The 17,559-nt window shown below is 38.0% G+C and overlaps 1 protein-coding gene across 1 annotated transcript in view; it reads left to right on the forward strand.

Moving 5' to 3' along the window:
• Positions 1-17,559, forward strand: part of COG6 (component of oligomeric golgi complex 6) — a 107,926-nt gene that overhangs the window by 8,058 nt on the left and 82,309 nt on the right. Inside the window, exon 4 of the mRNA XM_048848552.2 lies at positions 5,426-5,484. Within this exon, the coding sequence (XP_048704509.2) occupies positions 5,426-5,484 (59 nt within the window). The remainder of the gene's footprint in view (positions 1-5,425; positions 5,485-17,559) is intronic.

The raw sequence follows: 17,559 nt of genomic DNA on the forward strand, positions 1-17,559 counted from the left end.
GTATTTCTTTTAGCAATTTGTATTTCAATTCAGAAAGGAAACTAGGACCTTGACTTCTCCAAAAGAGGTGTTCTTCAGAAAGGAAGCTGATACCTTCTCTTGTGTTTTGTGGCTTTTTTTTTAAATTAAAATATGTAACTTTGGAGAAAAGATCTGGATACAATGCACTTCTTCACAAAATGGTTTAGACTCAAGTCCTTAATTCTGGGCACCTGAATTTCATTTTAATGACCATTAAAGGCTGCATTTCTTTATTACTGATCTATTCTGATTCTTCACATTTGTGTAATAATGTTCAGTTCTAAAAGGTCCTAAAGACATTAAACTTCATAATCCAACCACACAGTATTATACCTCTTGTTAACAAAATATTTTGTAGATACTCATGAATTCAGGAAAGAGGTAAATGCATTTTAAAGTGCTTTCTGGAATAAAACCTGGAAAAAAATTGCCATGCACATTTTAAAATGCTTCCTTTACTTTATTATTATTTCCTTTTTTGCTTTAAGGTTAATGATGCTTTCTTTACATTCGGGAGGATGTGATTCTGAAGAGCAATTCACAATGTGCATGCTCTACTACGTTTTTGACAATGGCTAATAGTATATTTAACTAATCAGTTACAATGGAAGAAAAGCTAACTGGGATAGTGGAAAAAAGATTCAACCTTACGCAGTAATATGAAATGTGCTTGGGCGAAGTCCCATCCCAGTGCAACTTCATTAATAACTGTGATGTTTCTTACCTGCCCTCTTCTCCCCTCCCCACACTGCTCCTCTGATAAAAGTACCCACTGAGAGAGAGAGAAAGCAAAGGCAGTTTGATAATGGGGAGTTAGTACCCAAAATTGTGTTACTTGGAGGTTGAATGAGACCTCTGAAGTATATTATCAGAGTACATTTATACATGCTGTTAAAAACTTTTAACTATATCTTTTTTAAAAACTCTAAGCCTCTTCCCTGTAGAGTTACCCTTTCCTCCCTACCTCCAACAAAAACCTGTTGCTGAGCCTTACAGTATACCTTTACGGTCAGTAGCCTTATGGCTTTGACACATGCATGGATATTGAGGGCTCTGGAATAGGACTGATCTACTTCCATACCACCAGTGGTAAAATCTAGGGCCTGTTCTCAAACTCCTCAGCTGATCTTGATTGTTGTGGCATAATTGTTAATGAGGATAATGTTTCATAGAAATGTAGGACTGAAAGGGATTTCAGTAAGTCATCTAGTCCAGTCCCCCTCACTGAAGCAGGACTAAGTATTATCTAGACTATCTCTAACAGGTGTTTGTCTTAAAAACACCCAATATCAGAATTCCATAACCTTCCTAGGCAATTTGTTCCAGTGCTTAACTACCCTTTCTGTTAAGACATTTTTTTAAATGTCTAACCTAAATCTCCTTTGTTGCAGTTTAAGCCCATTGCTTCTTGTCTTGTCCTCGTTGGTTAAAGAGAACAGTCTATTGTCCTCCTCTTTTTAACCACCTTTTATGTACTTGAAGACTTATCATGTCCTCCCTTAAGCTTCTTCAGACTAAACAAACCCAGTTTTTTCAATCTTTCCTCATGCTTTTTAGAACTTATTCATTTTTGTTGCTCTCCCCTGGGCTTTCTCCAGTTTGTCCACATTTGTCCTGAAGTATAATGCCCAGAACTGGGCACAATACTCCACTTGAGGCCTTATCAGGGTTATAGTGGAATGGAAGGAATCACTTCTTGTGTCTGGCTTACAAAAATCCTGCTAATACATCCCAGAATGATTTGCTTATATTATAAAGTTTGTGATCCACTATAACTCTGTGACATACTAGTGTACAATTCAGACCAGTGAGTAACTGTATCACCCCTGCCTTGTAATGTGGGGTTCCCTTTACAGTGCTTTGCTGCTGTAGCCTCCAAATGGGACTGCTCACAAATAGCTTCCAGCATGTAAATCACTTTCAACTTTCTGTGTGTGCTGCAGCCAGCCAGCTGCATCTTGTCTCTTACCATCCTTAAAGAGTACTAGAGAGTGACCGCAACACACTCCCAAGCCCAGATTTTCCCCTGGGAATGTATTTCCTGTACTGTCCAGCCCTCTCCTAGTTAGTAGAAATATACTGAGTCTGTTATTCCTTTAAGGGAATATTATGCACAAAACTTGTTATCCCAAATGGGGTAGCCCAGGCACTTCATCTTGAACACACTGGATTAGATAAAACAAAACCAAGCTTATTAATTATAAAGAGAGATTTTAAGTGAGTACAAGTAATGAGCATAGAAATCAGAAGTGATTACAAGAAAAATAAAGATAAAATACTTACTGATGCCTAACTTAACTACATTAGATTCAAAGCAAAGTTTTCTCACTACATGCTTCCAGCAGTCTTATCCCCAAGCTCCTTTGGTTAGAACCCCTCCCCTAGAGTCCAATGGCTGCGTCCTTTGCCTCTTCTGTTGAAGTGGGTAGGGGGAAAGAGTGCGGGGAGGTGTCTACCTCTTCTTTTTATATTTCTTTTCCGCCCTTAGAGAAGCATTTCCAGCTGGGAGCAAGGCGACCAGCAGTCTGTGTGGAAGGAAACTCCATGCTGTTGCTTTGCTAAGATGTAGATTTTTGCCCCTGCCTCCTTTCCTGCCAGAGAACGGCTACTTAGTGGGTAATGTCTGTCAGCCTTGTTTATAGCTGGCTGAGATGTCAGCTTGTCCTGTGTCTCTGGCCACTCCCCAGACTTAGCTGGCAGAACATACTTTTAGTCATGATTTCAGCCTGTGTTTATATCTTCACATATAATGCTGCGATGTCCATTTTGTCATGGTATTATTGATCAGCAAATTGAGTTTTGAAATGATACCTCAAAAGATATGCCTTGTACAACAATTATTACAACACTGTGTGGGGTGTTTACGCAGGTGTATTCTGTCAGATCCTTTTCTGAATAAAACCCATGGACTTAAAAAAAGCAGACCATAAACTCAGATAACTGGTAGGTAAGGACCAATGGGTAGAAAAATTTTAGCAATAAAGTAGTTCAGGAGACCATACTAAAGGCACAACAGCAAACTAGCCTGATGAAGAGGAAGGACAGGAAGAGGCCAATATGGCTCCATCAGGAGCTCTTCAATGACCTGACACTCAAAAAAGAATCTTACAAAAAGTGGAAACATGAACAAATTACTAAGGATGAGTACAAAAGAATAGCACTAGCATGCAGCAACAACAGCAAAAAAAATCATAAAGGGCTCAGGGACAAAATGATTTAAACCTAGCAAGGGACATAAAATGGCAATAAGAGGTTATTTAAATACATTAGGAATAAGAGAAAGACTAAGGAAAGTGTAGGTCCCCTACCTAGTGGTGAAGGAGAGTTAATAAGGGATGGCATTAAGAAAGCTGAGGTGTTTAATGACTATTTTGCTTCTATCTTCACTAAAAAGATTATTTGTGATCAGATGCTTAACACAATATTAACAACGAGGAAGGAACATAAGCCAAAATAGGGAAAGAACATTAAAGAATGTTGAGTTAGATGTATTCAAATTGGCAGGGCCTGATGAAATGCTTCCCAGGATTTTTAAGGAACTATCTGAAACAGTCTTTGAACTGTTAATATCTTTGAGAATTCATGAAGGGCAGGTGAGGTCCTAGAAAACTCGAGAAGGGCTAACATGGTACCTGTCTTTAAAAAGGGAAATAAAGAGGACCTGGGAAATTACAGAACAGTCATCATGACTTTGAAAGCATCTAGTAAATAATAAGGTTATAAGTAATAGCCAACAATGGATTTGTCAAGAACAAACATGCCAAACTAACCACTACTTGGCCTTGTGAATAGAGGGGGACAGTAGATGTTACATCTTGATTTTGGTAGGGTTTTTGAGACAGTCCAACATGACATTCTCATAAAAAAGAAAAACCCTAGGGAACTGTGATCTAGAAGAAATTACTGTAAGGTGGGTACAAAAGTGGTTGAAAGACCATACTCAAAGAGTAGTTATCAGTAGCTGACTGTCAAACAGGGGGGAATATATCAAGTGGAGTCCTGTACAGGTCTGTCCTGTGTCTGGTACTATTTATTCATTTTATTAATGACTTGTCTAATGGAATGAAGAGTATACTTATAAAATTTGCAGATGACACCATCCTGGGAGGGGTTGCATACATTTTGGAGGGACAGGATTAGAATTCAAAATGATGTTTACAAATTGGAGAATTGGTCTGAATTCAACAAGATGAAATTCAATAAAGACAAAAGCAAAGTACTGCATTTAGGAATTAAAAATCAAATGCATAGCTACAAAATGGGGAATAACTGGCTAGGGTGTAGAACTGCTGAAAGGGATCTGGGTTATAGTGGATCACAGTGTGATGCAGTTGAGAAGAGAAGACTGAGGGGGGAACTTTATAACTGTTTTCAGATATGCAAAAGTCTGACAAGAAGGCTTAATCTGCTGCAAGCGCAATTTAGGGTAGATTTTAGGATATAGGAGATTTTTTAACTATAAGGATAGCTAACCATTGGAATAGGTTTCCAAGGGAAGTTATGGAATCCCTAACATTGGATGTTTGTAAGAACAATTTGGACAAAAATCTATCAGGGATGGTTTAAGTTGACTTGGTCCTGCCTCAGAGCAGGGGACTGGACTAGATGACCTCTTGAGATCCCTTCCAGCCCTACATTTCTATGATTCTGTGATTGTTTCCTATCATATATCTTTCTAGGTCTTTTTCCACTACTTCTGTTGGGAGATTGTTCCACAGCTGAATACATCTTGCTGTCAGGAAGTTTTTCTTGATACTCAGCCTAAATCTTGCTTTAGGGTTTCCTCTGTCAGTGGAATGACATCCACAGTATCTAGAAGGAGTACAGATAGACCAACAGTATAAAATAGAGCTCATTACCTCATGGCTCAAAGTCACATTCCTGTGCTATTTCATTTTGACACTAGAGAGAGCCACAGCTCTGGTGCAGTTGGCTGTCACCTGGGGGGCTAGCCCTAACGGATCTGTTGTGTTGTCACTGCCCAGCAGCCAGAGCCTATGCTGGGTGTACTATGCTTAAAGGCTCCCCAGAGAGCGGGGATAAATAGATATATGAGCCCTTTTGCGTTCAGATGAGCATGTCCAACTCATTTGTAGCACAAAGTATTTGCAACTGAAGGACCAAATAAAATAATTGAAACTAATTATAATATGTGTTGAAATGGTTTTGTAGCACAGGTCAAGAATTTTAAATGGAATTCCTTTTTTATGCCTAACTATTGAAAACTAGGAAATAATTGATTAATGGTTATTATAACAAGGCAGTTCTCCTTCAAAGAGTACTTTGTTTAAATGTCTTGTAATTAGAGGGCTTTTAAAAATATATTTAAAAACAGTAGAAATGGAATTAGTTTGGTACTGTATGTTAACTTCATATAGCTACAGTGATTCAAATTATATTCTAGGCAGCGAAGGAACAGACCCAGGATTTGATGGTGAAGACGACAAAGCTACAAGCAGAAAAGTATGTATGCTACCTTATTTATAATTCATATAATATTGTGGATTGCTTTTAAACTGGATTCTGCCATCCTTATTTTAAGAAGTACCTTTTTTTGCAAGAGGTCTCAATTGAAACTCAACTTAAAAAAAGGTAGCAGAATTGGGTCCTAGTTATCATAAGATGACATGAAGCTCATTAACACCCTGCTGCTTGTTGTTATCAAAAGTCAATGTTTCCAGTAGAAAAGAACAACTTACTGTGGTACAGTATGATGAACTATAATGCAGTTTATCTGATGTTTAGCTGGTATATAACATTTACTACAATAATACATTATATATCAATTCATGGTACATAGTTAAGGCTACGTTTTAGTCACAGGTATTTTTAGTAAAAGTCACAGACAGTTCATGGGCAGTAAACAAAAATCCACGGGCCGTGACCTGTCCATGACTTTTACTAAAAATACCAGTGACTAAAACTTGGGGGGGCTGCCCGGGGGCCCTGCGAGTGCTGGAGGGGGGCAGGCGGGTGGTGGTGCATGGCCCAGGATCCTTGCTGGTGCTGGAGGGCAGCAGCACATGTCTTGGGACCCCCGCTGGTGCTGGCGGGGGGGATTGGCAGAGTTGGCAGGCTCCCTACCTGGCTCCGCGTGCCTGCCCCCCCCCAGCAGCAGAGTTTGGGAGGGGTAGGGAATTGGGGCACGGGACGGTCCGTGCTTACCAGGGGAGCTCCCCAGAAGCGGCGACATCCCCCTTGCTCAGCTGCTAGGCGGTGGCATGGCCAGGCAGCTCTGTGCGCTGCCTCCACCCAAAGCACCATCCCTGCAGCTCCCATTATATCCCCCTCCCTCCCCCCAGAAAACAAAAACGAAACTGCTCCCATTTACAAATCCTAGACAAATAACTTCTTAACCAAACATTTCCTAGATCCCAGTCTTCCATTGTAGGCTGGTTTTTTGTTGTTGAAAACCACTCATTCAGTGGGCTAGTATTGTGCTATGTTAAGTCTGCAGGGGAGAAAAGAAGTATGTTGGTACAAAAAAAAAAAATTAGAATACAGTTCGATTTTGCCATATTTAAAGTCCATTCCGAAATATAAAACTGCTCTTTAATATGAATTAAAATGAATTAAACTCCATTGGATACCCAGTACCAGTGAAAAGGAAGATATCTTTTCTTTGCTTTTACTCATGGGGACCATCATGGCCCATGATAGCTTTATGTACTCTTTACGTGTTTTGTGGTTAGGACATATCTTGTTACAGCTTTAGTATTTATTGTCATCATTTATTGTAAGCTGTTTGCTCTTGTGTCTTCTTCCTCTGAAAAGTATATGTAGATCACAGGAAATAATTATTTATTATTATTATTATTTAGAACAGAAATTATGAGCTAGATTTTGCTTCCAAAGAAGTCAATCGGAGCGTATCATGGATTTTACTGGGAGCTGGATTGTGCCCTATGACAGTGTGAGTGTGGGGCTGTAGTGTAATTTAAACATAGTTTTAAAGTAAGATGTAGGATGTTGGGTACATTAAAGAGATGATTGACTTTGCCAAAACCTTGATACAAATTTCACCCTTTGAATAAGTAATTGAGTAAAAGATGGGTAACTTAGATAATTCATTAGTTTGAAAGATGAATATGTGAAATGGTTAGAACTGAGATGCGATTATCTTTTTTGTGGATATAGAAATATATTTTAACAACAAATGGCTGCTTATGGTTGAACATAGTTCTGCAGGAATTTCTGACTAATGGGAATTAATTGCATATCTGAAGGTAATAGCCAATTGGGTGAAAGTGATCATGAAATGTTAGATTTCATGATTCCTAAGGAAAGGGAGTGAGAGCAGCAGAATATAGACAATGGACTTCAAAAATACAGATTTTAACAAACTCCAGGAATTGAGAGGTAAAATTGTAAGGCTTCCTTGGGGTGTTCAGAACTGTAAATCGCCTTGTTACCCCTCTGCCTCAGCGAGAGAGAGGTTTGCTGCTGTTAAACTTGTGTTAGCTCCCTGATACTCCAGACTGTTAGGTAGCCCAACAAACACCTCAGGACCCTTTCAGCCCTTACTTCAGCTTGCAGGTAACACTTGGTGCACTTTAGTTCCTGCACTCCTTTGGAGAGCATTCCCCTGCTACAAAATGGGGAATATTGGGTTGGTTGTAATACTGGTGAAAAGAATTTGCAGGTTATAGTGAATCACAAATTGAATATGAGCCAACAATGTGGGATAGTTGAGAAAAGAAGACTGAGGCGGGAAACCTGATAACTGTCTTCAAATATGCAAAGATTTGTTATAAATAGGACAGTGATCAATTTTTCTCCATGTCCACTGAAGGTATGGCAAGAAGGCTTCATCTGCAACAAGGACAATTTAGGTTAGATATTAGGAAAGCTTTCCAAGTATAACCGCTGGAATAGGCTTCCAAGGGAGGTTGTGGAATTGCTACCATTGAAGGTTTTTAAGAACAGGTTAGACAAATACTGATCAGAGATGGTCTAAGTATACGTGGTCCTTCACAAATTTTATAAGCACACTCTCCACTCCATTATCCAAGTTATTAATAAAAATATTGAATTGTACTGGACCAAGGACTGACACCTGCGTACACCACTAGATATGCCAGAAACAACTGAAACATACTCGGAGTAGGGTTTTTTCCGAACAGATGTGCACCCGTGTTACAGTAATTTCTTCTAAACCAGTGGTTCTTAACCAGTGAGGTCCACAAACTGTCTAAAATTTCCAAAGGGGTTCTCATCTGCGTTTGAAATTTTGTAGGGGTCTGCAAATGAAAAAAAAGTCGAGAACCATGGATCTAAACCATATTTCCCTAGTTTATGAGAGTGACATGTGGGGCTGTGTCAAAATATTAATATTGGGCATCTACTGCTTCTGTCCTATTCACTAGGCCAATAACACTGGCAAAGAAGGAAATTAGGTTGGTTTGGCATGATTTGTTCTTGACAGATTCATGTTAGCTATTCCTTATCACCCTATTACCCTCCCAGTGCTTACAAATTCATTGTTTGATAATTTCTTCCAGCATTTTTCTAGGTATCAGAGTTAGATGTCACAGTTCCGGGCAATGGCTCCTGTATTCTACTTCTGTGGTCCATGGAGGGCACCCACTTTAGGCTTCTGGTTCCTCAGCAGTCACCTCTCTTGGGCAGAGACCTGTGTCCCTCTCCCTTCTGACTGAGGTTTCTCCAAGCCTCACAGTTTTCTGGTGACACTGCATTATTCCCAGCAAGCCAGACTGCCAGAACAGGCCAGTGCCTGCATTTTACTTCCTCTTTGAAGGCTATCAACAGTGTAATGACACACTGCCATAAATTAGCACAAAGATTTTCTAAGCAAGCACATTTATTCTTAAGGTAAAAGCGTAACAGAGGAAATATATTAAAAATGATTAAAAAACAAACAAACCTCTACACACATACTAAAAATCGCAAACTTTGCAAAAGGACTATGAGGGTGAGAAACTGTTTTAGCCAAAGGATTGTAAACTGTTAAGTTTTAGTCATTAAAAATTGTGTTATTTGTAACCATATTCTGTTTCTCTTATTTTTGCTTAATATCACTTGAATCTCTGCTCTTATTAATACACTTATTTTGTTTTATTATAAATTTATCTCAGGTGTGCATCCTCAGCTGAGCCAGCAGGCTGTTGTGTATACTGTCTCTTTGGAGACAGTGGAATAGGTAATTTCTGTGAGTGTCCAGTGACGGGGGCTGGATACGGCAGGGGAATGCTCTCCAAGGGAGTTCAGGAACTAAAATGCACCAAGTGTTACCTGCAAGCTGAAGTAAGGGCTGAAAGGGTCCTGAGGTGTTTGTTGGGCTACCTAACAGTTTGGAGTATCAGGGAGCTGACACAAGTTTAACAGCAGCAAATCTCTCTCTCGCTGAGGCAGAGGGGTAACAAGGAGATTTACAGTTCTGAACACCCCCAAGGAAGCCTCACAATTTTACCTCTCAATTCCCGGAGTTTGTTGAAATCTGTATTTTTGAAGTCCATTGTCTATATTCTGCTTCTCTCACTCCCTTTCCTCAGAATCATGAAATCTATCATTTCATGGTCACTTTCACCTTCTGCCTTCAAATTTGCATTAATTCCCATTAGTCAGAAATTCCTGCAGAACTATGTTCAACCATAAGCAGTCATTTGTTGTTAAAATATATTTTGTTAACTGGTGGTGTAATTAGTATTGAGTTTGAAATTGTCTGGCAATTAGGTTCACTTTAAAACTAAAACAAATAAAAATACTCTACTCTGGAATGGGGGATGGAGACTTTTTTCAATTGGGTCTCACAAATACAAACAAAGCACTTATTTGAAGCATTGAAATAATGCCAGAGACCTTATTTCCCCTTACTTTACCACATTTTAATTACTTCACATACATATAGACCTCTTAATTTGTCTCCTCTCAGACAAATCACAGGTCTTAATACTCTCCTTTAAAGGTAGCTGCTTATGTTTTGCAGGAACCACACCATCCTCGAAACGGTAGGCGATTTCCTCAGGGTAGCCAGTGTGCAAGAAAATCAGAGAGTAAGAGGAGTCTTTGAGTCCTCTGAGACTTCAGTTGGTGCTTTCATCTTTGCAGATTATTCCCATTGATCTCTTCTGAGGCAGCTGCCAAGGATAATGGTCCAGTGCAGGGACCCTGCAGGTTTATTCAGTTATGTTCTATAGGTTGGTTGTTTATCTTTTCTTTTTGCTTGAAATATAGTCTCCTCATATGCTTTACACAGGTCATATGACTCAATTCCTGGTTAGTCAGACAAATTTTGAAGGCTTTCAACTTGATAACTTACTTTTTGACTTAGAGAAGGACTTAGGGAAATTGATGGAGTCTGTAAGTGAAGGGTCCTCCTCTGGATTACCATAAAATAATCCTAAACAAAGAAGTTGGCTCTTTTCCTTTAGGGGCTTCTTCTGATCCCCCAAGTTTGGCCATAGCAGTGAGGACAATGGGAGTTGTAGAATGTTGCGCTCTTTTGAAAATTAGCCCATAAAGTGGACAAGTCCTTTAGTCATCTCACAGTAGTGAAGATTTAGGAGCATATTTACACCTTACGTCAGCCTGGCACTGCCTGGGTTCTATGGAGACTTTCCTAGATCTGCTATTGTGGGCCTATCTAAACATGCCAATCTAGTAATTCTCCTCAGGTGCTTGTTTAGCTATGTATCCTTTTCATTTTGTTTAAATATTTTCTAGCAATTGCAGCTCAGATAGTTTTCTTGGAGGCCTCAGAACAGTGGTGAATCATGAACATGAAATGAGTTGTAATGCCTAGATATACCAGGTAGGCAAGGAATAAAATAGTTATATAGCAAAAGCGGCAATGAGTCCTGTGGCACCTTATAGACTAACAGACGTACTGGAGCATGAGCTTTCGTGGGTGAATACCCACTTCGTCGGATGCACAAAGTGGGTATTCACCCACGAAAGCTCATGCTCCAATACGTCTGAAGCTAAAATAGCAAGGAAATTCCTTACTTTTGTACATGCTTAAGAAGCTTTTGGACATTATTTTAATGTGGAATTTTTTTTAAAGATATGTAATAACTTGTTTTCTTTAGTGAAGGGCTCTATATTTGTTTTAATAGTAAACTTCTGAAATTTGGAGCATCTGTGGGTTAACATTAACCTTAGCTATCTTACATTTTTGGATCTGAGATTGTAAGATGATTATTTCAGTATTAAAATAACTGGGCTCAATTCAGCCAGCTGTTATATAGATACAGAACACTTTTTGGTTAGATAAAATACATTAACAATTTTGATCATTTTGTGGCATAGGATCTTTCAGTGCAGTATTACACAGCATTGTGTATTATTCTTACCCTACAAATCACTTAGAAATAACTGGGCTTATAGGTATGTTACCTTTTTCTTTTTTCACAGAACACTTATTATTTGTTAGATAAGTGTTATGAAAAGCTTATATTCCATTTAAGTGTTCTTTGCAGCTTGGTTTGAATATGAGGCATGTATCTGAAACAAGTTGGTAAGGTTTTTTTCTGTTTGGAGGGAGTGCCTCTAGTCTCTGCTGTATCAACATTTTAGCCCACAAAATGAATTACTGGAAAGGTGGAGAGACTATAGTACTAGTGAGCACCATAAGAATAAGATAAGGAAGAAAATATGTGATCCCTAAGACTAAAGTAATGCTGTAATTATGAAAATAGTTTAAAATGAGTGTTTAAATACTAAATTTAATTCTTTGTTAGCCCAAATACACATTTTATTACACTGGAGATAAACATTCAAGTGCTCTGCTAAGCAAAGTAATATACATTTGGAAATGCCCTATTGGGCAAGATTGTTCAGGCTGAGCTGCTGAGATCAGTTAGGAAACAGTTGAATGCTTTCTTGGGAGAAATGAAATATTGGAAGTAACGAGCCATAATGAGCTGATGACTTTTTCTTGTCTCAGGACTTTATGTTGCTTTTGTCTAGAATTTCCATCTACAGTTTTGTTATGAATCATTGAACATTTAATTCTTGTTTAAGAATGGCTAGAATCAGTGACAGCTTAAATTTCTTTTCATTACCAAGGTGGGTGTATATTTTGAAATCATTATCTTAAAATTATTTACAACTCAATAGAAATATAAAATATTTCTATAAGACAGCCACATTTACCACATAGATGCGCCTTGTAAATCTTGCCGACCTGATTTTTATCTTAAAACAAATAAAAGATGAACAAACCATGTGCTGTAGTTTGGTTTTTAAAAAAGCATATCTTATCAATGCATACCTGGGTACAGAATGTAATTGTGTTGAGAAAAGTTATGTAAAATTCTTACAGAACATTCTGGTAACTAGTTGTGTTAGTGCTTAAAATAAGATTTCACAGCTTTTTCCTCTGTTTAGCACTGCAAAGCCAATACAGCTATGGTAGAGTGAGCAGGATTCTTTTCTGGTCCATGTATCAACAAAATTATTAAGTTCCAATTGCAGAATCGCTTATTACTGATGGTAACGTGCAACCTGAAAGTATCCAGCTTGACTTTCATATCGCACATTGATTTGGCAGGGCTAGCAGTTGCTTTGGTAGTGAACTAATTGAAAAGATAAAATGGAATCCCACACGGCCAGTTTTACAGTCACTTTTCAAAAGAGTCATGATTTAAGAGAGACCACAAAAAGAGTAGTGCTTAGAAATAAAAATGAACTGATGACAGTGAAAGTCTACTGAAAAGATATTTAAATTTCCATTAATAATAATTGAATGTTGGCAGTTTTTATTGGAAAAAAGACCTTAAAACGCGTAGTAATGGTGACTGTTCCATCCTTCTTTACTGCACACTGACCTAACCTCCTCTGGATGTGGTTGCTCTTAGGTCATTCTGGGATGCAGTGGTGGAACTTTGTGGGGACAAACTGTTCTTTACCTATCTCATTTTTGTTTTAAGATTTTGTGTATCTCAGCTCAGTCTCAACTGTGATGTGTATTGGGATTTATTACGTGTTCCAGCTATATCTAATCTTGGCATTAATTCACAGCTCGGCTTGCCTAATAAGTGTGTTGGATATAAACAATGTAACAGAATCCAAGATAGACAGCCATCATGGGAGAGAGCAAGTCCTATGTAGTAGCAGAAAATGGACAAATATATATTTATCCTGCTTAGTTCTTCTATGGGTTATGATTCGATTTCACTTGCAGTGAACTTGGAATTCTGATGAATCTGCCAGTCATCCTGATGGAAGATTGCCAAGCATCTTGAGTGACAAGTATATCCATGCCACTGACCTCTCTCATATATTTAGAAAGCATTATACATAGGATGAAAAAAGAGTAGAATGTTGTTTTTCACCAAAATCAAGAATTAGCAAGAACTGAGCTACTGTAGGCTGAAAAGCTACTTAAACTGTTTGTATGATGGTTCTCAGGAAGTGACATAACTCTTTTGAACCTGCAGTTTCCCTCTCTTCCATTCTCCATACCTTCAGGACAATTTTAGTGCTCTGTCATCTTTTCCACTCAGAATACTCTGGAAAATACTTGCTACAACATGCCGTTCACACTCAATATTGAGGATAGTATTGAAGGATTGCCTTGAGCTTTTTTCTTTTCTTGTTTTGTTATAAAATTTGAATTACACTTAGTTTTATGCTAGGGAAATATCTATGCCAAGACAGACTTTTAATTTGCAGGTTTTGGTACTTTATGGGATTACATGTCTTTATGGGTGCTAATCTTTGCCGTAGGATACAAAATCTTGACTAATGTTTAGTGCTACTAGAAATTATCTTTATCTTGGCTACCTGTTTTCTGAAACGTACTGTAGCTCCACAGGATCCTTCCCAAGCAAACCAAAAACTATTCTTCATGTATAAACTGGACAACAGTGATGAACTAGGGCCCAGTTCTGTTGGACATACTCCCTGTACAACTCGGATTGTTAACAAAAATTGTGAAATTCAGCTTTCCTTTTTAATTTATATCATATGAAGGTATTTTACTAACTTACTTATTCCACCTATTGAAATACACTGCTAATGCATGATAAGGGTAAGGAACTGAAGAGAGACAGCATGTGATAAAGATGAATTATGAGCAATTCCCACCAATTTACTAAAACAGATAAGCCTCAGTCAGGCTGCTCAACCAAGTAAAGGACACCTACATGATGATAGTTGCACAATGATCTTGGCACCAAAGCATTTGTATGTGTCAAAGAAGTAGCTCAAATTCAAAGTAGCTTGTGATCTGAAATCTGCTAGTAAGAAGCTAAAAAGGGTACTACTGATGATTCCTTTGTGTTTTAATATTGTGCTCCTTAGAACACTCTAAAAACACTTCCTAGGTAGTTACTGCATTTTTGAAGCAGGCTGATTCAGAAAAGCAGAACTAATTTTTGCACAACAAAATGTTACCATTTGTTATGTAAGTATAATTAAGTGACTTGAATATTTATTGTGTTCTTATGCCCATCTCTTCTCCCCTCCTCTCCTCTCATATGTTGCTTGTCTCCGTAGATTATATCTTCGCGGGACTTTATTTTTTTTGGTGGGGAGGGAGGAACAGTTGTCTGCATTTGTAAAGTGTGTAAGACTGGTGACCCGAAACTGATTGGGGTCCCTGGATGAAACAGTACATAGTTTATTATAAGAGGAACTGGCAGCATGGCCTATAATTGTTTGCCCATTACCTCCTATCATAAGACCCAGTTTTCAGTTGCTGATAACTTTGCCAAACTTTTACCATTTGGGATGGAAATTGTCATGCTAAGTCTGTCTGCCTTAGGCTGTTTTTTGAAAAGTTTCAGCTAAAAGGTGGCAATTTTCAAGAATGAGGTTAGTTCAAAATATGTTTTCCCATGTGGAAAAAATTGTAAGTGATTGTTTAAAGATTATCGTAATGCATGCACCTAAGGGGGACAATTTTAGGTTGCCTAGGAATGCTTAATTCTTGCATTTCCTAACCTTTGAGTGCTTGACTTTGTGACCCTAACATTCTTTTAATGTAGTTTTTTAAAAATATTTTGCGCGCACACACACGCACATATTTTACACACAGAGAGAGAAGAGAGCATAGGGTTACATAACTCTTGAGTAACTAATGCGGCATTTAATGTGCTGGATGAGATACACCACATGTTGTGATAGGCCCTAATAGCAACTATGTGGGTGAAACCAGACCATCACCATTCTTTTAAATGAACTCTCACATAAAAATAAGACAAAAACACCACATCACCTGTGGGTGTACACTTTTCACAAAATGAGCACGCCATATCTGACCTCTCAGTCCTGGTCTTCAAAGGAAACCTACACAACACCTTCAAAAGTTGAGCCTAAGAGCTTAAATTCATAACTTTGCTAGGCACTAAAAATCATGGTCTTAATAAAGACACTGGTTTTATGACTTACTACACTCATGTCCCCCTTTTGTGTCCTGTAATGACTGCAGAGGTGTTACTATCTTTATGCCATACCTTATACTACTATATAAACTCACATAGTATAACTACATCACTCGAGGATGTGAAAAATCCACACCCCTGTGTGATGCAGTTATACCAACTTAACTGTGGGTATAGACAGTGCTATGTCGACAGGAGGACTTCTCGCCTCTCACGGAGGTGGATTAACTACGCTAACAGGAAAGGCTCTCCCATCAGCATAGTAGAGATTGCACTGAAGCACTGTAGCGGAGTTGGTCCAATAAAAGATATTACCTCACCCTTCTTGTCTCTTTAAGGGATTTAGGAACTTTCAGTGAGACTTGTGCTCCTAAATAGCTTAGACTTTTTAAATCTCCCCCTCGGTTTTCATGCTGTTAAGATATATATTGTGGGCTGTGGGTCATTATTTTTAAAATGCATTTTGTTATTTTAAAACTGAAACTGCTCATATGAGCATGCCGTTAAAACTATATAAACTGAGAACAATAAATTTATCTCTCTTTTTGTAGCAATCTTTCATTTGTGTATTTGTTTTGTTTTTGTTTTAATAAAAATGAATCCAGAAAAAAAGCCTATTGTGATATTGGAATATGTAGCTGTTATATTGATTCTGAAGAATTTGTTTCCTGTAGCATTAAGTAAATTAAACAAGATGAAACATCAATAAGCATTAAATAAATAACCTTTAACTATATTTTATGAAGTATTTTATGGTGGTCTCAAATGCATTACTAGTGTTTACACTATTTATAAAAGAAAAAAGAGCAAGCATAGAGAGAGCACCCACAGTTCTCAGAAAAACAGGCTTGAAAGCCTTTCACTGGGAACAATGTTTTCAATAAGCATGCATTCTGCAACAATAATCTTGCACATTCTACAGTACTCCCTTAGCTGAGAATCTTATTGATGTGTTGGATATTTTTTATAGATTACTTTCCCATTAGTAATTGATTTAGAGGAAGTTCAGCAATGTTTGTGGCAGGTTGGAGAAATATGCTTTCATCAGTATCCATAGAGAAAAGAAAGTGGTGATTTGTACTAATGAGATGCACTTTGTGTCCTGACCTTTTGCTGGAATTACATTTTGTTTCTGTGAAGAACATTTCATGTGAAAGATTGACTAATTGCCTAAACTTTTCAATACAAATTAATTTGGGGGGGGGGCAGTTAAGACCTGGAGCCTGATTCTCCTCTCACTTACACCAATATATAAAGCATAAGTAACGAGGCATTAAGCAGGAATAATTCCACTGAGGTAAGTGGAGTTTTGCCAGTATAAAAAATGGTATAACAGATGCAATTTGGGCCATCTATCTACATGAGGAAATTGATCTATTCCAGATAACGCCAGCGATGGGCCACCTGCACTGCTATTGAACAGGAATTTTTTTGTGGTTAAGTATAATACTGTATTAGAACTGAGCTGAGTCTGAATCAGTCTTTAAGAATCAGTGTCTAAGAACAGGTTAAATGTACTAACACCTGTGAAGGATGGTCTAGGTATACTTGATCCTGCCCCACCATTGGGGGACCTCTCAAGGTCCCTTCCAGCCCCACATTTCTATGATTCTTGAAGATGAACAGGTGAGTTCTTAATGAGAGAATTAGTGTAGATTAATGTTGGTTGGAACGTTAACCTGTCATCATAAGATAAATCATGAATGCATTAAATACTATGTTCCTGATCCTTATTTTACATCACTGTAAGAGTGTAAAAGGGCATTACAGTGAGCATATATGTCCATTTTAAGATCCTTGACACTGCCCAAACATTGCCTTAATATAAACAAGAATCAGGCTCAGAGTTATATTTAATAATGTGGCCTACAAAAAGAGGTTAATCCTGACAAGGAACGAAAGTTATTTGATGTAAAACAGCTTTCTCATTTGTCTCTATCAACCTTCTGTTGGAGAACACATGGTGAAATACTGAAAAACTGATCTTTGCGAACTTTTTTTTTGAATTCTGAACGGCTGTTTGGTTGGTTCATGGCCATTTAATTCAATATTAGTAGTTGAAATCCCATGTTGTTGCATGGGTGTAATTTGTAAATTCACATGTGTAAGAAAGCAGCAAATGGCTTAGAACTTACAATCCAATTTTTAACAGGCCCCAGATTCCACTGATGATTGAACCTGGTAGTATACT

This window comes from Caretta caretta, chromosome 1, assembly GCF_965140235.1.
Source record: "Caretta caretta isolate rCarCar2 chromosome 1, rCarCar1.hap1, whole genome shotgun sequence".
NCBI lineage: Eukaryota > Metazoa > Chordata > Testudines > Cheloniidae > Caretta > Caretta caretta.